We start from the raw sequence: 21,804 nt of genomic DNA on the forward strand, positions 1-21,804 counted from the left end.
CCCACCCGTACCACCATCAAACAGAGAGTGTAGACAATCTCAAGCTGATCACATGCTATAGATACTTTAACCCTTTATCATTTTTGCCAGGCTGCTGAGCCATAACAACTTGCAGCAACTTGGGATCACACCACTCTACTGGATAACTCAACAAAACAACAACTCAAGGATCAAATCTTCACAGATCCTCTGTGAAAATATGAAATATCAATGACCATTTAGAATGTTTGCATGATCCACACCCTATCTTCACCACACTACATCATACTTCAATAAAGGACATGGAGAAGCCACAACAAGCACAGATATGTGTCTTCAAAATACCACAAGTCACATTATAATAACCCTACATGCAAAATATCCAGTCTTTAAACATCATAATATGAACTCTCCACTAACCTTATATGGACATCACCTGGTTTCATGAAATACTGAACTCAGAGGTGTGGAACCTGCTACCAGCTGACCAGTGGACGTAACATGTGCAGCGCATGGTCTGTCTTACCTAGGACACCAGTGGACGTAACATGTGCAGGGTATGGTCTGTCTTACCTAGGACACCAGTGGATGTAACATGTGCAGCGCATGGTCTGTCTTACCTAGGACACCAGTGGATGTAACATGTGCAGGGTATGGTCTGTCTTACCTAGGACACCAGTGGACGTAACATGTGCAGCGCATGGTCTGTCTTACCTAGGACACCAGTGGATGTAACATGTGCAGGGTATGGTCTGTCTTACCTAGGACACCAGTGGATGTAACATGTGCAGCGCATGGTCTGTCTTACCTAGGACACCAGTGGATGTAACATGTGCAGCGCATGGTCTGTCTTACCTAGGACACCAGTGGATGTAACATGTGCAGGGTATGGTCTGTCTTACCTAGGACACCAGTGGATGTAACATGTGCAGCGCATGGTCTGTCTTACCTAGGACACCAGTGGATGTAACATGTGCAGCGCATGGTCTGTCTTACCTAGGACACCAGTGGATGTAACATGTGCAGGGTATGGTCTGTCTTACCTAGGACACCAGTGGACGTAACATGTGCAGCGCATGGTCTGTCTTACCTAGGACACCAGTGGATGTAACATGTGCAGCGCATGGTCTGTCTTACCTAGGACACCAGTGGATGTAACATGTGCAGGGTATGGTCTGTCTTACCTAGGACACCAGTGGACGTAACATGTGCAGCGCATGGTCTGTCTTACCTAGGACACCAGTGGATGTAACATGTGCAGGGTATGGTCTGTCTTACCTAGGACACCAGTGGATGTAACATGTGCAGCGCATGGTCTGTCTTACCTAGGACACCAGTGGATGTAACATGTGCAGCGCATGGTCTGTCTTACCTAGGACACCAGTGGATGTAACATGTGCAGGGTATGGTCTGTCTTACCTAGGACACCAGTGGACGTAACATGTGCAGCGCATGGTCTGTCTTACCTAGGACACCAGTGGATGTAACATGTGCAGGGTATGGTCTGTCTTACCTAGGACACCAGTGGATGTAACATGTGCAGCGCATGGTCTGTCTTACCTAGGACACCAGTGGATGTAACATGTGCAGGGTATGGTCTGTCTTACCTAGGACACCAGTGGATGTAACATGTGCAGCGCATGGTCTGTCTTACCTAGGACACCAGTGGATGTAACATGTGCAGGGTATGGTCTGTCTTACCTAGGACACCAGTGGATGTAACATGTGCAGCGCATGGTCTGTCTTACCTAGGACACCAGTGGATGTAACATGTGCAGCGCATGGTCTGTCTTACCTAGGACACCAGTGGATGTAACATGTGCAGGGTATGGTCTGTCTTACCTAGGACACCAGTGGACGTAACATGTGCAGCGCATGGTCTGTCTTACCTAGGACACCAGTGGATGTAACATGTGCAGGGCATGGTCTGTCTTACCTAGGACACCAGTGGATGTAACATGTGCAGCGCATGGTCTGTCTTACCTAGGACACCAGTGGATGTAACATGTGCAGGGTATGGTCTGTCTTACCTAGGACACCAGTGGATGTAACATGTGCAGGGTATGGTCTGTCTTACCTAGGACACCAGTGGATGTAACATGTGCAGCGCATGGTCTGTCTTACCTAGGACACCAGTGGATGTAACATGTGCAGCGCATGGTCTGTCTTACCTAGGACACCAGTGGATGTAACATGTGCAGCGCATGGTCTGTCTTACCTAGGACACCAGTGGATGTAACATGTGCAGGGTATGGTCTGTCTTACCTAGGACACCAGTGGATGTAACATGTGCAGGGTATGGTCTGTCTTACCTAGGACACCAGTGGATGTAACATGTGCAGGGTATGGTCTGTCTTACCTAGGACACCAGTGGATGTAACATGTGCAGCGCATGGTCTGTCTTACCTAGGACACCAGTGGATGTAACATGTGCAGCGCATGGTCTGTCTTACCTAGGACACCAGTGGATGTAACATGTGCAGGGTATGGTCTGTCTTACCTAGGACACCAGTGGATGTAACATGTGCAGGGTATGGTCTGTCTTACCTAGGACACCAGTGGATGTAACATGTGCAGCGCATGGTCTGTCTTACCTAGGACACCAGTGGATGTAACATGTGCAGGGTATGGTCTGTCTTACCTAGGACACCAGTGGATGTAACATGTGCAGCGCATGGTCTGTCTTACCTAGGACACCAGTGGATGTAACATGTGCAGGGCATGGTCTGTCTTACCTAGGACAGCAGTGGATGTAACATGTGCAGCGCATGGTCTGTCTTACCTAGGACACCAGTGGATGTAACATGTGCAGGGTATGGTCTGTCTTACCTAGGACACCAGTGGACGTAACATGTGCAGCGCATGGTCTGTCTTACCTAGGACACCAGTGGATGTAACATGTGCAGCGCATGGTCTGTCTTACCTAGGACACCAGTGGATGTAACATGTGCAGGGTATGGTCTGTCTTACCTAGGACACCAGTGGATGTAACATGTGCAGCGCATGGTCTGTCTTACCTAGGACACCAGTGGATGTAACATGTGCAGCGCATGGTCTGTCTTACCTAGGACACCAGTGGATGTAACATGTGCAGGGTATGGTCTGTCTTACCTAGGACACCAGTGGATGTAACATGTGCAGCGCATGGTCTGTCTTACCTAGGACACCAGTGGACGTAACATGTGCAGCGCATGGTCTGTCTTACCTAGGACACCAGTGGATGTAACATGTGCAGGGTATGGTCTGTCTTACCTAGGACACCAGTGGATGTAACATGTGCAGGGTATGGTCTGTCTTACCTAGGACACCAGTGGATGTAACATGTGCAGCGCATGGTCTGTCTTACCTAGGACACCAGTGGATGTAACATGTGCAGGGTATGGTCTGTCTTACCTAGGACACCAGTGGATGTAACATGTGCAGCGCATGGTCTGTCTTACCTAGGACACCAGTGGATGTAACATGTGCAGGGCATGGTCTGTCTTACCTAGGACACCAGTGGATGTAACATGTGCAGCGCATGGTCTGTCTTACCTAGGACACCAGTGGATGTAACATGTGCAGCGCATGGTCTGTCTTACCTAGGACACCAGTGGATGTAACATGTGCAGGGTATGGTCTGTCTTACCTAGGACACCAGTGGATGTAACATGTGCAGCGCATGGTCTGTCTTACCTAGGACACCAGTGGATGTAACATGTGCAGGGTATGGTCTGTCTTACCTAGGACACCAGTGGATGTAACATGTGCAGCGCATGGTCTGTCTTACCTAGGACACCAGTGGATGTAACATGTGCAGCGCATGGTCTGTCTTACCTAGGACACCAGTGGATGTAACATGTGCAGCGCATGGTCTGTCTTACCTAGGACACCAGTGGATGTAACATGTGCAGCGCATGGTCTGTCTTACCTAGGACACCAGTGGATGTAACATGTGCAGCGCATGGTCTGTCTTACCTAGGACACCAGTGGATGTAACATGTGCAGCGCATGGTCTGTCTTACCTAGGACACCAGTGGATGTAACATGTGCAGGGTATGGTCTGTCTTACCTAGGACACCAGTGGACGTAACATGTGCAGCGCATGGTCTGTCTTACCTAGGACACCAGTGGATGTAACATGTGCAGGGCATGGTCTGTCTTACCTAGGACACCAGTGGATGTAACATGTGCAGCGCATGGTCTGTCTTACCTAGGACACCAGTGGATGTAACATGTGCAGGGTATGGTCTGTCTTACCTAGGACACCAGTGGATGTAACATGTGCAGGGTATGGTCTGTCTTACCTAGGACACCAGTGGATGTAACATGTGCAGCGCATGGTCTGTCTTACCTAGGACACCAGTGGATGTAACATGTGCAGCGCATGGTCTGTCTTACCTAGGACACCAGTGGATGTAACATGTGCAGCGCATGGTCTGTCTTACCTAGGACACCAGTGGATGTAACATGTGCAGGGTATGGTCTCTCTTACCTAGGACACCAGTGGATGTAACATGTGCAGCGCATGGTCTGTCTTACCTAGGACACCAGTGGATGTAACATGTGCAGGGTATGGTCTGTCTTACCTAGGACACCAGTGGATGTAACATGTGCAGCGCATGGTCTGTCTTACCTAGGACACCAGTGGATGTAACATGTGCAGCGCATGGTCTGTCTTACCTAGGACACCAGTGGATGTAACATGTGCAGGGTATGGTCTGTCTTACCTAGGACACCAGTGGATGTAACATGTGCAGGGTATGGTCTGTCTTACCTAGGACACCAGTGGATGTAACATGTGCAGGGTATGGTCTGTCTTACCTAGGACACCAGTGGACGTAACATGTGCAGCGCATGGTCTGTCTTACCTAGGACACCAGTGGATGTAACATGTGCAGCGCATGGTCTGTCTTACCTAGGACACCAGTGGATGTAACATGTGCAGGGTATGGTCTGTCTTACCTAGGACACCAGTGGATGTAACATGTGCAGCGCATGGTCTGTCTTACCTAGGACACCAGTGGATGTAACATGTGCAGGGTATGGTCTGTCTTACCTAGGACACCAGTGGATGTAACATGTGCAGGGTATGGTCTGTCTTACCTAGGACACCAGTGGATGTAACATGTGCAGCGCATGGTCTGTCTTACCTAGGACACCAGTGGACGTAACATGTGCAGCGCATGGTCTGTCTTACCTAGGACACCAGTGGATGTAACATGTGCAGGGTATGGTCTGTCTTACCTAGGACACCAGTGGATGTAACATGTGCAGGGTATGGTCTGTCTTACCTAGGACACCAGTGGATGTAACATGTGCAGGGTATGGTCTGTCTTACCTAGGACACCAGTGGATGTAACATGTGCAGCGCATGGTCTGTCTTACCTAGGACACCAGTGGATGTAACATGTGCAGGGTATGGTCTGTCTTACCTAGGACACCAGTGGATGTAACATGTGCAGCGCATGGTCTGTCTTACCTAGGACACCAGTGGATGTAACATGTGCAGGGCATGGTCTGTCTTACCTAGGACACCAGTGGATGTAACATGTGCAGCGCATGGTCTGTCTTACCTAGGACACCAGTGGATGTAACATGTGCAGCGCATGGTCTGTCTTACCTAGGACACCAGTGGATGTAACATGTGCAGGGTATGGTCTGTCTTACCTAGGACACCAGTGGATGTAACATGTGCAGCGCATGGTCTGTCTTACCTAGGACACCAGTGGATGTAACATGTGCAGCGCATGGTCTGTCTTACCTAGGACACCAGTGGATGTAACATGTGCAGCGCATGGTCTGTCTTACCTAGGACACCAGTGGATGTAACATGTGCAGGGTATGGTCTGTCTTACCTAGGACACCAGTGGATGTAACATGTGCAGCGCATGGTCTGTCTTACCTAGGACACCAGTGGATGTAACATGTGCAGCGCATGGTCTGTCTTACCTAGGACACCAGTGGATGTAACATGTGCAGCGCATGGTCTGTCTTACCTAGGACACCAGTGGATGTAACATGTGCAGCGCATGGTCTGTCTTACCTAGGACACCAGTGGATGTAACATGTGCAGGGTATGGTCTGTCTTACCTAGGACACCAGTGGATGTAACATGTGCAGCGCATGGTCTGTCTTACCTAGGACACCATTGGATGTAACATGTGCAGCGCATGGTCTGTCTTACCTAGGACACCAGTGGATGTAACATGTGCAGCGCATGGTCTGTCTTACCTAGGACACCAGTGGATGTAACATGTGCAGCGCATGGTCTGTCTTACCTAGGACACCAGTGGATGTAACATGTGCAGCGCATGGTCTGTCTTACCTAGGACACCAGTGGATGTAACATGTGCAGGGTATGGTCTGTCTTACCTAGGACACCAGTGGATGTAACATGTGCAGCGCATGGTCTGTCTTACCTAGGACACCAGTGGACGTAACATGTGCAGCGCATGGTCTGTCTTACCTAGGACACCAGTGGATGTAACATGTGCAGGGTATGGTCTGTCTTACCTAGGACACCAGTGGACGTAACATGTGCAGCGCATGGTCTGTCTTACCTAGGACACCAGTGGATGTAACATGTGCAGGGTATGGTCTGTCTTACCTAGGACACCAGTGGATGTAACATGTGCAGCGCATGGTCTGTCTTACCTAGGACACCAGTGGATGTAACATGTGCAGGGTATGGTCTGTCTTACCTAGGACACCAGTGGATGTAACATGTGCAGGGTATGGTCTGTCTTACCTAGGACACCAGTGGATGTAACATGTGCAGCGCATGGTCTGTCTTACCTAGGACACCAGTGGATGTAACATGTGCAGGGCATGGTCTGTGACCACTTCTACCATCTAACAGCTTCTTTCACTATATGACCACTTCTACCATCTCACCACCTCTCCTTCCATCTCACCACTTCTACCATCTCACCCATTTCCTCTACCATCTCACCACTTCTACCACCTCACCACTTCTTCTATATCACCACTTCTACTATCTCATCACCTCTTCTTCCATCTCACCACTTCTACCATCTCATCCATTTCTTCTACCATCTCACTGCTTCTACCATCTCACTGCTTCTGCCATCTCACTGCTTCTACCATCTCACTGCTTCTACCATCTCACTGCTTCTGCCATCTCACTGCTTCTACCATCTCACTGCTTCTACCATCTCACTGCTTCTGCCATGTCACTGCTTCTACCATCTCACTGCTTCTACCATCTCACTGCTTCTGCCATCTCACTGCTTCTGCCATCTCACTGCTTCTACCAACTCACCCATTTCCTCTACCATCTCACCCATTTCTCCTTCCTTCTCACCCACTTCTCCTTTCCATTTCTCTTACCCACTTCTTTGACAATTTTACTTCTCCTACCATCTCACCAATATGTACCATCTCACCCACTTTTCTTGCAGACTGACCTATTTCCATAGCACTTTGCACTCCATTCTGCCTAATGTTCAATCTCACCAACTATCCCTACCATCCCAACCACTTTTTCACTCACAAATGAAAAATTAGTATTTACGTGAGGATTTCATTTGAAAAGAATTGCTTGGCTGATCCATGCAAAACTTATACCTGCATCAGCTTTGCGGGTAGATGTCCAACTACAAACAACATGTTATCTTACAAACCCATTCTTTCTGGTGTAGACATAACAGCACACAATCAAAGAGCGATAATTAATCACCCCTCTACAGCCAGCATGCATTCCTGCCATACAAACCTTTGCATTGATACTGTAAGTGCATCCATATATACAGCATATGGCATGTTAGCATGGCATTTGGAAATTCTAATTGTGTCTCTTTTTCATAATATGGATTGTTGTCACTATACAAAAGAATATAACCTGGAACTCGGTATTTGTTCACTTCTCCCGAATTGTTTTCTGATGACATGGGATGGGGAGAGTTGGCAACACCCTGCCTTCTCTCTCATTAATAAACAGCTAGTCCTGAGTTATCTCCCTTGACAAGGGGTGCTGGATAAGTACACCTATAATTGCTCTGTCCTACACTGTTCAGGCTCTCCACGCATCATGACAGATTAACTGTTTGATTGGCATTGTAGAAGTTAGTGAGCAAATAAAGAAAACATACAACTTGATTGATAACTTCTGGTTTACTGCATACAGCGACGTTTCAATGTAGATTCTTACACTATTACATTCCAGCATGATAATGGCGTACAAATCTACATCAAAACATCAGGAAATGCTATCCATAAAGTTTTCTTGTGACAAAGTACAAACCTCACCAGAAAAACATTTATATCTACAAATAACCAAATAGTCCTGTCTGAAGAAGGGCATGCTGCACTCATCAGATATCAATGACAGCCATGTATCATGCATACTGCTAACTATGCACCTACAACAATGGTTTTGAATCCTTTGATCCAAACAGGGCTGCCTTCTCATTAGTGTGATTACAACAGAAGATCACTATTATAGAAGTTGACAAGCTGTGGCTGAATCAATGTCCTTCTTTATAAACCTCTAACAGCATAAACCTATTGTTTTTACTGAGCTGTCATTTTGTAGAACCAGACTATCCCCCTGTCCTGGGGATATAGAAAGTATCTCAGGCCTAGGGATAACAAAGTGTCACTGTCCCAGGGATATTCTATAGAAAGTCATATTGTCCAAGGGATATTCTACAGAATGTTATGATGTCCAAGGGATATTCTACAGAATGTTATGATGTCCAAGGGATATTCTACAGAATGTTATGATGTCCAAGGGATATTCTACAGAATGTTATGATGTCCAAGGGATATTCTACAGAATTTTATGATGTCCAAGGGATATTCTATAGAAAGTCATAATGTCCAAGGGATATTCTATAGAATGCCATGATGTCGAACGGATATTCTACAGAAAGTCATGATGTCCAAGGGATATTCTATAGAAAGTCATAATGTCCAAGGGATATTCTACAGAATGTTATGATCTCCAAGGGATATTCTATAGAAAGTCATAATGTCCAAGGGATATTCTATAGAAAGTCATGATGTCCAAGGGATATTCTACAGAAAGTCATAATGTACAAGGGATATTCTATGGAATGTTATTTTGTCTGAGGTATATTCTATAGAAAGTCATGATGTCCAAGGGATATTCTATAGAATGTCATGATGTCCAAGGGATATTCTATAAAACGTCATAATGTCCAAGGGATATTCTACAGAATTTTATGATGTCCAAGGGATATTCTACAGAATGTTATGATGTCCAAGGGATATTCTACAGAATTTTATGATGTCCAAGGGATATTCTATAGAAAGTCGCTTTGTTCAAGGGATATTCTATGGAATGTCATTTTGTCCGAGGGATATTCTACAGAATGTTATGATGTCCAAGGGATATTCTATAGAAAGTCATAATGTCCAAGGGATATTCTATAGAAAGTCATAATGTCGAAGGGATTTTCTATAGAATGTCATGATGTCGAAGGGATATTCTACAGAAAGTCATGATGTACAAGGGATATTCTATAGAAAGTCATGATATCCAAGGGATATTCTACAGAATTTTATGATGTCCAAGGGATATTCTACAGAATGTTATGATGTCCAAGGGATATTCTACAGAATGTTATGATGTCCAAGGGATATTCTACAGAATGTTATGATGTCCAAGGGATATTCTGTAGAAAGTCATGATGTCCAAGGGATATTCTATAGAAAGTCATAATGTCCAAGGGATATTCTATAGAAAGTCATAATGTCGAAGGGATTTTCTATAGAATGTCATGATGTCGAAGGGATATTCTACAGAAAGTCATGATGTACAAGGGATATTCTATAGAAAGTCATGATATCCAAGGGATATTCTACAGAATGTTATGATGTCCAAGGGATATTCTACAGAATGTTATGATGTCCAAGGGATATTCTACAGAATGTTATGATGTCCAAGGGATATTCTGTAGAAAGTCATGATGTCCAAGGGATATTCTATAGAAAGTCATAATGTCCAAGGGATATTCTATAGAATGTCATGATGTCCAAGGGATATTCTACAGAAAGTCATGATGTACGTACAAGGGATTTCTATAGAAAGTCATAACGTCCAAGGGATATTCTATAGAAAGTCATGATGTCCAAGGGATATTCTATAGAATGTTTTGATGTCCAAGGGATATTATATAGAAAGTCATGATCTCCAAGGGATATTCTATAGAAAGTCATAATGTCCAAGGGATATTCTATAGAAAGTCATTTTGTAGAAGGGATATTCTATGGAATGTTATTTTGTCTGAGGTATATTCTATAGAAAGTCATGATGTCCAAGGGATATTCTATAGAATGTCATGATGTCCAAGGGATATTCTATAGAATGTCATAATGTCCAAGGGATATTCTATAGAATGCCATGATGTCGAACGGATATTCTACAGAAAGTCATGATGTCCAAGGGATATTCTATAGAAAGTCATAATGTCCAAAGGATATTCTATAGAAAGTCATGATGTCCAAGGGATATTCTACAGAATTTTATGATGTCCAAGGGATATTCTATAGAAAGTCATGATGTCCAAGGGATATTCTACAGAATGTTATGATGTCTAAGGGATATTATATAGAAAGTCATAATGTCCAAGGGATATTCTATAGAAAGTCAAAATGTCCAAGGGATATTCTATAGAAAGTCGGGGGCACGGGTGGCCCAGTCTAAGGCGCCGCGATTTGCTGTGCAGAGTTGCGTCCCTTGGGCACGCCAGAAACCTATGATTGTGGGTTCGAATCCCGGTTCGCCCCGATTATGTTTCTAGGTTTGTCAGCACCATACCCATGCTCGTGGGTTTCACCAAAGTGGTAAACGTCTGAGACCTGCATCACTTCAGGCTTTCCTCCCACATTAAGCTGACACGCCGCGATATAACTGGAATATTGTTAAAAGCGGCATTAAACCCAACTCACTCACTCACTCACTCACTCACTCACTATAGAAAGTCATGATGTCCAAGGGATATTCTACAGAATGTTATGATGTCCAAGGGATATTCTACAGAATATTATGATGTCCAAGGGATATTCTATAGAGAGTCATAATGTCCAAGGGATATTCTATAGAAAGTCATAATGTCCAAGGGATATTCTATAGAATGCCATGATGTCGAACGGATATTCTACAGAAAGTCATGATGTCCAAGGGATATTCTATAGAAAGTCATAATGTCCAAGGGATATTCTACAGAATGTTATGATCTCCAAGGGATATTCTATAGAAAGTCATAATGTCCAAGGGATATTCTATAGAAAGTCATGATGTCCAAGGGATATTCTACAGAAAGTCATAATGTACAAGGGATATTCTATGGAATGTTATTTTGTCTGAGGTATATTCTATAGAAAGTCATGATGTCCAAGGGATATTCTATAAAACGTCATAATGTCCAAGGGATATTCTACAGAATGTTATGATGTCCAAGGGATATTCTACAGAATGTTATGATGTCCAAGGGATATTCTACAGAATTTTATGATGTCCAAGGGATATTCTATAGAAAGTCACTTTGTTCAAGGGATATTCTACAGAATGTTATGATGTCCAAGGGATATTCTACAGAATGTTATGATGTCCAAGGGATATTCTATAGAAAGTCATAATGTCCAAGGGATATTCTATAGAAAGTCATAATGTCGAAGGGATTTTCTATAGAATGTCATGATGTCGAAGGGATATTCTACAGAAAGTCATGATGTACAAGGGATATTATATAGAAAGTCATGATGTCCAAGGGATATTCTATAGAAAGTCATGATGTACAAAGGATATTCTATAGAATGTCATGATGTCGAAGGGATATTCTACAGAAAGTCATGATGTACAAGGGATATTCTATAGAAAGTCATAATGTCGAAGGGATATTCTATAGAAAGTCATGATGTCCAAGGGATATTCTATAGAAAGTCATAATGTCCAAGGGATATTCTATAGAAAGTCATGATGTCTAAGGGATATTCTACAGAATGTTATGATGTCCAAGGGATATTCTATAGAAAGTCATAATGTCCAAGGGATATTCTATAGAAAGTCATGATGTCCAAGGAATATTCTATAGAAAGTCATAATGTCCAAGGGATATTCTATAGAAAGTCATAATGTCCAAGGGATATTCTATAGAAAGTCGGGGACACGGGTGGCCCAGTCGTCTAAGGCGCCGCGATTTGCTGTGCAGAGTTGCGTCCCTTGGGCACGCCAGAAACCTATGATTGTGGGTTCGAATCCCGGTTCGCCCCGATTATGTTTCTAGGTTTGTCAGCACCATACCCGTGCTCGTGGGTTTCACCGAAGTGGTAAACGTCTGAGACCTGCATCACTTCAGGCTTTCCTCCCACATTAAGCTGACACGCCGCGATATAACTGGAATATTGTTAAAAGCGGCATTAAACCCAACTCACTCACTCACTCACTCACTCACTATAGAAAGTCATGATGTCCAAGGGATATTCTACAGAATGTTATGATGTCCAAGGGATATTCTATAGAAAGTCATAATGTCCAAGGGATATTCTATAGAAAGTCATAATGTCCAAGGGATATTCTATAGAATGCCATGATGTCGAACGGATATTCTACAGAAAGTCATGATGTCCAAGGGATATTCTATAGAAAGTCATAATGTCCAAGGGATATTCTACAGAATGTTATGATCTCCAAGGGATATTCTATAGAAAGTCATAATGTCCAAGGGATATTCTATAGAAAGTCATGATGTCCAAGGGATATTCTACAGAAAGTCATAACGTACAAGGGATATTCTATGGAATGTTATTTTGTCTGAGGTATATTCTATAGAAAGTCATGATGTCCAAGGGATATTCTATAGAATGTCATGATGTCCAAGGGATATTCTATAAAACGTCATAATGTCCAAGGGATATTCTACAGAATGTTATGATGTCCAAGGGATATTCTACAGAATGTTATGATGTCCAAGGGATATTCTACAGAATTTTATGATGTCCAAGGGATATTCTATAGAAAGTCACTTTGTTCAAGGGATATTCTATGGAATGTCATTTTGTCCGAGGGATATTCTACAGAATGTTATGATGTCCAAGGGATATTCTATAGAAAGTCATAATGTCCAAGGGATATTCTATAGAAAGTCATAATGTCGAAGGGATTTTCTATAGAATGTCATGATGTCGAAGGGATATTCTACAGAAAGTCATGATGTACAAGGGATATTCTATAGAAAGTCATGATATCCAAGGGATATTCTACAGAATTTTATGATGTCCAAGGGATATTCTACAGAATGTTCTGATGTCCAAGGGATATTCTACAGAATGTTATGATGTCCAAGGGATATTCTACAGAATGTTATGATGTCCAAGGGATATTCTATAGAAAGTCATGATGTCCAAGGGATATTCTATAGAAAGTCATAATGTCCAAGGGATATTCTATAGAAAGTCATAATGTCCAAGGGATATTCTATAGAATGTCATGATGTCCAAGGGATATTCTACAGAAAGTCATGATGTACGTACAAGGGATTTCTATAGAAAGTCATAACGTCCAAGGGATATTCTATAGAAAGTCATGATGTCCAAGGGATATTCTACAGAATGTTATGATGTCCAAGGGATATTCTATAGAATGTTATGATGTCGCAGGGATATTATATAGAAAGTCATGATCTCCAAGGGTTATTCTATAGAAAGTCATAATGTCCAAGGGATATTCTATAGAAAGTCATGATGTCCAAGGGATATTCTATAGAAAGTCATTTTGTAGAAGGGATATTCTATGGAATGTTATTTTGTCTGAGGTATATTCTATAGAAAGTCATGATGTCCAAGGGATATTCTATAGAATGTCATGATGTCTAAGGGATATTCTATAGAATGTCATAATGTCCAAGGAATATTCTACAGAATGTTATGATGTCCAAGGGATATTCTACAGAATGTTATGATGTCCAAGGGATATTCTATAGAAAGTCATAATGTCCAAGGGATATTCTATAGAAAGTCATAATGTCGAAGGGATATTCTACAGAATGCCATGATGTCGAACGGATATTCTACAGAAAGTCATGATGTCCAAGGGATATTCTACAGAATGTTATGATGTCTAAGGGATATTATATAGAAAGTCATGATGTCCAAGGGATATTCTATAGAAAGTCATGATGTACAAAGGATATTCTATAGAATGTCATGATGTCGAAGGGATATTCTACAGAAAGTCATGATGTACAAGGGATATTCTATAGAAAGTCATAATGTCAAAGGGATATTCTATAGAAAGTCATTGTGTCCAAGGGATATTCTGTAGAAAGTCATGATGTCCAAGGGATATTCTATAAAAGTCATGTTGTCCAAGGGATATTCTACAGAATGTCATGATGTCCAAGGGATATTCTATAGAAAGACAATTTGTCCAAGGGATATTCTATGGAATGTCATTTTGTCCGAGGGATATTCAATAGAAAGTCATAATGTCCAAGGAATATTCAATAGAAAGTTATGTTGTCAAAGGATATTCTGTAGAAAGTCTTTGCGTCCAAGGGATATTCTGTAGAAAGTCATGATGTCCGAGGGATATTCTATAGAATGTCATGATGTCCAAGGGATATTCTACAGAATGTTATGATGTCCAAGGGATATTATATAGAAAGTCATGATGTCCAAGGGATATTCTATAGAAAGTCATGTTGTCCAAGGGATATTCTACAGAATGTCATGATGTCCAAGGGATATTCTATAGAAAGTCATTTTGTCCAAGGGATATTCTATGGAATGTCATTTTGTCCGAGGGATATTCAATAGAAAGTCATAATGTCCAAGGAATATTCAATAGAAAGTTATGTTGTCAAAGGATATTCTGTAGAAAGTCTTTGTGTCCAAGGGATATTCTGTAGAAAGTCATGATGTCCGAGGGATATTCTATAGAATGTCATGATGTCCAAGGGATATTCTACAGAATGTTATGATGTCCAAGGGATATTCTATAGAATGTCATAATGTCCAAGGAATATTCTACAGAATGTTATGATGTCCAAGGGATATTCTACAGAATGTTATGATGTCCAAGGGATATTCTATAGAAAGTCATAATGTCCAAGGGATATTCTATAGAATGCCATGATGTCGAACGGATATTCTACAGAAAGTCATGATGTCCAAGGGATATTCTACAGAATGTTATGATGTCTAAGGGATATTATATAGAAAGTCATGATGTCCAAGGGATATTCTATAGAAAGTCATGATGTACAAAGGATATTCTATAGAATGTCATGATGTCGAAGGGATATTCTACAGAATGTCATGATGTCCAAGGGATATTCTATAGAAAGTCATTTTGTCCAAGGGATATTCTATGGAATGTCATTTTGTCCGAGGGATATTCAATAGAAAGTCATAATGTCCAAGGAATATTCAATAGAAAGTTATGTTGTCAAAGGATATTCTGTAGAAAGTCTTTGTGTCCAAGGGATATTCTGTAGAAAGTCATGATGTCCGAGGGATATTCTATAGAATGTCATGATGTCCAAGGGATATTCTACAGAATGTTATGATGTCCAAGGGATATTATATAGAAAGTCATGATGTCCAAGGGATATTTATAGAATAACCCACGAGGTACGAGTGATTACGGAAAATATGTCACGAGTGAAATTAATGGTTTAAGTTCCGAGCTTTAGCGAGGAAATTAAAAGATTAATTTCACGAGTGACATATTTTCCGTAATCACTCGTACCTCGTGGGTTATTCTATTTATTACCCATATTCATATTAAAGACATGTTTCAAGAAAAAAACAATGAACTGTCGCCGATCAAGAATCAGCTGTTTTGTATCAATCCGCGTGTGAAAAAAACACTGTCCACTCACTCCAGCCGCATTACTCAATCAACAACGTCTTGCTACGCGTAAAAATATAGTTCTGTTAACAAAACTTGAAAGATCACATTATTGCAGTTATATTTCTGTCTGAGTTATACAGCGTACACTATCTACCATTGATAAAAGAAGACAATTTTCAAAAAAGGTTCAACAGGCTTTTTAATCAAGGCTTGTTTTGACAAGACCTCTCATTGACAAGACAATAGCCGTCGTGCATCACCATGGACATGAATTTCACATTGAGAAGAGGAAACACGGAAAACATGTCAATTTTTTCATGTGTCATTCGGTAAAAATGCAAAAACCTGTATCAACAACATAGAAGGAATGTACAGAAGTCATGTTTGATTGAGAAAAGTTACGACAAGTAGGTAAACTTTGAAAAATACGATTGCTGTCAGTGTCGGAAAGAATGACCCGACTTGACCAAGATATGAGACAGCCGAAACCAGGAATGACAAGAGAACCGGCGTTACAGTTTAATCCGGACAACAAGTTTAATGAACATCGTTTGTGATTTGAGACAAGTGTGACTGATGGGAAACATGTGCATGTGGGATTCTAGGAGGACTTGTTTGAGTCAAACGCGCTTGTGGAGTGGACACAGTCAGATAACGGGAGTTTGTTGATATTTTGATGTGATTCATAATATGGTCGAATACCTGTTGATAGACTAACACGGTATCTGGAGACTTGGTGACAAGCTGTCCGCATTCACGGAGCTCATTTAGTTCAATGTTGGACACAGGATCACCTCGCTGGGGTAAGTTTTCTTTTCCTTGTATTTTTAATTATTTTTGTTTTGATTTCAAAACCTATTTGAGTTCAGCAAAGTGCATCGATTTCGCAACCAGATGTTGGTAATCTTGTCGCTAAGGTAGCACTCGGTGCTACCCTTGATCTCCTTCAAAGTAGGCATTTCGAATTCTGAACCGTCTGATGTGCATGCCGAAATGATAAATTTGCAAAGAATAATGTTTAGTTGCACCTTTCCTGTGTCATTAACCCTCATAGTCTTATGGTGCCCGGACGTCAGTCAGCCTGCATACCGCTCAGCGCCGTACTGTGCTGACGTCGCGGTTACAAAAACGTATACATTGTATAAAAAAGTGTCGCGTTCTTATTTCTTCACACAATGTTACAAACTTAAATTCTACGAAATGGCGTATGTTTATAATGTCTTTCGGAAAGTCTAACTGTTGTTGCAAAAGGAATTTGTTTTTATTCTTATGCCATCATTGAAAGTGTGAGTAGTCTTATTTTTCGTGTTTTTCTTACCAGTATAAATTTGAACTAAGTTCATGTCAACTTGTCAAATTTAGTCTTTTTCATTGTGTTTTCCTTTTCATTGGCAGTTATCGATGTCATCATCGTTCACAAAGGCAAACCTGTCTATACAAAGTCCGGTTTTGGGGATTCGTGTGGTCGAAAGATCCGCCAAACAGCAAGTCCTCTAACACAGACGCAAATCTGGACTTGGTGGTGTTGAGTTTTAGCGCACTAGAAACAGTTTCTGGCAACATCACAATCTGAAACTTGGAACTTCAATCTGGCCATATGCAGTTTTGACAACAAAGACATTAAATGTGTTCAGAGGTTGAATTATGCGAATAACTCTTCCTGTCAGATCTCCGTCTACTTTAACGAGGTCATTTAGTTTGACAGGTGTCAAATGGTCAGCCATGTTTGTTTACAAACAATGCAGACGTAGTTTTGTTTTTTGTAATTACGCTTATTGTAAACTAAAACTCGTGCGAAATAAATGCTTTATTCATTATACTGTGAAATCATGTGGTTGATATGAAACTTTGTTCTAGTCTCATAAATCTCGATTAAGTGAGATTGTAGCACGTAAAACATGTGAATGAATGCTCTGGATTTGTGAATGAACTCAATGAGAGAAAAATAGTCCCGTTGACCAATGAAAATTGACATTTGACAAAACTGACCAATCAGCTTCGAGAATCACTAATTGCACACTGTGCAAATATCAAAAAGTTATTACACTGCATATTTGAGCCCATATGGGTAATAATCTATAGAAAGTCATGTTGTCCAAGGGATATTCTACAGAATGTCATGATGTCCAAGGGATATTCTATAGAAAGTCATTTTGTCCAAGGGATATTCTATGGAATGTCATTTTGTCCGAGGGATATTCAATAGAAAGTCATAATGTCCAAGGAATATTCAATAGAAAGTTATGTTGTCAAAGGATATTCTGTAGAAAGTCATTGTGTCCAAGGGATATTCTATAGAAAGTCATGACGTCTAAGGGATATTCTATAGAATGTCCATCACAATCTACATGACGAAATATGTGGCATGATGTAAAATCAAATGACTAATGTCTTCTTCATGTTTCAGTGAACTGAATCTGCATCTTCTTATCTGTAGCCCAGTGAGTCAAGCACCAGGCAACACAGGCGACGATAGATCACAATGCTTTGAAGAATCTCTTTCTCAAGTATATTTACAGCAGTACAGATATTGTATATCTGTGCCCTGAGGTTCATGAAAGATATGTTTAAAACATAAAATTGTTGATAAATGTTCTTTCAGGTTTTTTATTCGGTTCATAAGTGAGATCAAACTCTTCTCCTTTTGGTGTTATGAGATTTAAAATCATCATGATTTTCCCGCTTCATGTCCTCCAAACTACATGTATGTCCGACCCTTCCAACTTCACATCATCCAAACTACATGTATGTCTGACCCTTCCAACTTCACATCATCCAAACTACATGTATGTCTGACCCTTCCAACTTCACATCCTCCAAACTACATGTATGTCCGACCCTTCCAACTTCACATCATCCAAACTACATGTATGTCTGACCCTTCCAACTTCACATCATCCAAACTACATGTATGTCCGACCCTTCCAACTTCACATCATCCAAACTACATGTATGTCCGACCCTTCCAACTTCACATCCTCCAAACTACATGTATGTCTGACCCTTCCAACTTCACATCCTCTAAACTACATGTATGTCCGACCCTTCCAACTTCACATCATCCAAACTACATGTATGTCCGACCCTTCCAACTTCACATCATCCAAACTACATGTATGTCTGACCCTTCCAACTTCACATCATCCAAACTACAAGTATGTCTGACCCTTCCAACTTCACATCATCCAAACTACATGTATGTCTGACCCTTCCAACTTCACATCATCCAAACTACATGTATGTCCGACCTTTCCAACTTCACATCCTCCAAACTACATGTATGTCCGACCCTTCCAACTTCACATCCTCCAAACTACATGTATGTCCGACCCTTCCAACTTCACATCATCCAAACTACATGTATGTCCGACCCTTCCAACTTCACATCATCCAAACTACATGTATGTCTGACCCTTCCAACTTCACATCCTCCAAACTACATGTATGTCCGACCCTTCCAACTTCACATCCTCCAAACTACATGTATGTCCGACCCTTCCATCTTCACATCCTCCAAACTACATGTATGTCCGACCCTTCCAACTTCACATCCTCCAAACTACATGTATGTCCGACCCTTCCAACTTCACATCATCCAAACTACATGTATGTCTGACCCTTCCAACTTCACATACTCCAAACTACATGTTTGTCTGACCCTTCCAACTTCACATCCTCCAAACTACATGTATGTCCGACCCTTCCAACTTCACATCCTCCAAACTACATGTATGTCCGACCCTTCCAACTTCACATCCTCCAAACTACATGTATGTCCGACCCTTCCAACTTCACATCCTCCAAACTACATGTATGTCTGACCCTTCCAACTTCACATCCTCCAAACTACATGTATGTCCGACCCTTCCATCTTCACATCCTCCAAACTACATGTATGTCCGACCCTTCCAACTTCACATCCTCCAAACTACATGTTTGTCCGACCCTTCCAACTTCACATCCTCCAAACTACATGTATGTCCGACCTTTTCAACTTCACATCCTCCAAACTACATGTATGTCTGACCCTTCCAACTTCACATCCTCCAAACTACATGTATGTCTGACCCTTCCAACTTCACATCCTCCAAACTACATGTATGTCCGACCCTTCCAACTTCACATCCTCCAAACTACATGTATGTCCGACCCTTCCATCTTCACATCATCCAAACTACATGTATGTCTGACCCTTCCAACTTCACATCCTCCAAACTACATGTATGTCTGACCCTTCCCAATTCATGTCAAAACACAAAAATGAGCATTTGTTTTAATTGTTGAACAAGCAACATTGCCATACATGACATATTTCAACTTTCACTCATAGGTTTGAGGCACTATGAACAAACATTGTTCTATATCAAGTGACAGGAGCATTTCCACAGCAGCCTTGAGTGGTATGTTTGAGCTATGAGAAAAATATGTAGCTGGTATTCATGAAACATCAATATTGTTTTATTACCTCATGTCTCAAAAAGCTATGTTCTAAGTATCAATCTCAAATCTATTAACAACCATAGAGATAGCTTCATTTGTTGCTTATACTAAGGACTGAGACGAAAACAGACTGACCTTGACAATGATTGGCTTGAGGTCTTGTGGAGGAAGAGAATGCCATCTTCTGATTGGTGCACTACTGACTTTATTCTGTTTGGTTTGGTTGGCCTCGCCTAAGAACTGCAAACGTAATTGCTGCACTTTGGACAGTTGTAGTGTCTGTGTCTGTGTCTGTGTCTGAGCTTTCTTGAGGTTACTGCTCTCCTGGTGCTGTGTTGGTGTGACTGGGCTGGGGCTTCTTTCTGTGGGACTATCTAGTGTAGTCCTGATGGGGAATGATGGACCCAAGTCCTTAGCTGCGGACAGTGCAAGGAATTTACCAATGGTATTGAGAGGCTTGGACCTTGCAGGAACAGAGATGGATTCAGTACTTGGAATGTTTCTTATTATCCGTGGAGGATCACCAACAGTGCCAGTTAGTGGCTTTGTTAATATTTCTATTTGAGTATTGGTTGGCGAGGACAATGATCTGCTTACATTCTGATGTGATGAAGGTGACTTGGCAGCTAAAGTTTCTAGTGCTTTTCCAATAATGCTCTGTGGTGGTGATGAGCTGCTCTGAGAGGATGATGTGACTCTCTGCGAGGCTGACCTTGTAATGGCTTTACCAAGGACATGAGATGACAATGGAGTGGTGGGAGAAGATTCTGGAGAAGAGATTACCGTGATAGATCTCTGGGAGGCTGATCTTGTGAAAGAAGCAGAAGCCTTGCATTCTTGAGAAGTGACTAAACTTGTAGACATCTTGGAAGATGACAACGTTTCAGCACTCCCAATAACATCTGCTGGTAATGGAGCTGATGGAGAGGTTGCAGAAGAGGCTACAGTAGTGATGGTCATGGAAGCGGACCTTGTCAGAGCCTTCCCAATAATGTGGGTGGGCAATGCAGTAGATGGAGAGACCAAGGGTGACACTACCTTGGTAGATGTATGGGAAGTTGCCTGTCCCACAGAACTGCTGCTGATGTTCTGTGAAGCTGTAGGGCTGGTGGGAGAAGACAGGTGTAGAGGTCCATGACTACTCCGCTGTGAGGCAGGACGAGACAAGGCTAGACCAATGATGGTTTGTGGTGGCGTTGTAGATCTTGTGATCGGTGAACTGGACATGTTGGAGGATGGTGGCAACATTGATTCTTGTGGGGCTGATGTATCTGCAGGAAAACAAATTTATTGTCACTACAACAAGAAAAATTCATATCTAGGTAGCTGGTTGGGCCATACTCCCAGTGCATTATAGAGTTATATCTCTGTACCTCACTTGGGCCATGCACTCAGTGCATCATAGAGTCATATCTATCTCACTTGGGCCATGCACTCAGTGCATTATAGAGTTATATCTCTGTACCTCACTTGGGCCATGCACTCAGTGCATCATAGAGTTATATCTATCTCACTTGGGCCATGCAATCAGTGCATTGTAGACTCATATCTCTGTACCTCAC

The 21,804-nt window shown here is 42.0% G+C and overlaps 1 protein-coding gene and 1 long non-coding RNA gene across 9 annotated transcripts in view; one reads left to right on the forward strand and one right to left on the reverse strand.

Moving 5' to 3' along the window:
* Positions 1–21,804, reverse strand: part of LOC124147724 — a 227,360-nt gene that overhangs the window by 60,253 nt on the left and 145,303 nt on the right. For all 8 annotated transcript variants that reach the window (XR_006862808.2, XR_007217981.1, XM_046518470.2 and 5 more), the window contains one exon: positions 20,378–21,513. Coding sequence is in view for 6 of the 8 variants with exons in the window: in XM_046518470.2 (XP_046374426.2) it covers positions 20,378–21,513 (1,136 nt within the window). In the remaining 2 variants the exon portion in view is untranslated. The remainder of the gene's footprint in view (positions 1–20,377; positions 21,514–21,804) is intronic.
* Positions 16,114–17,619, forward strand: LOC125372120. The gene is made up of 2 exons (XR_007217982.1): positions 16,114–16,605; positions 17,198–17,619. It is a non-coding gene; the product is annotated as an uncharacterized LOC125372120 (long non-coding RNA).

This window comes from Haliotis rufescens, unplaced genomic scaffold (genome assembly GCF_023055435.1).
Source record: "Haliotis rufescens isolate VD_foot unplaced genomic scaffold, xgHalRufe1.0.p SCAF_36, whole genome shotgun sequence".
Classification (NCBI taxonomy): Eukaryota; Metazoa; Mollusca; class Gastropoda; order Lepetellida; family Haliotidae; genus Haliotis; species Haliotis rufescens.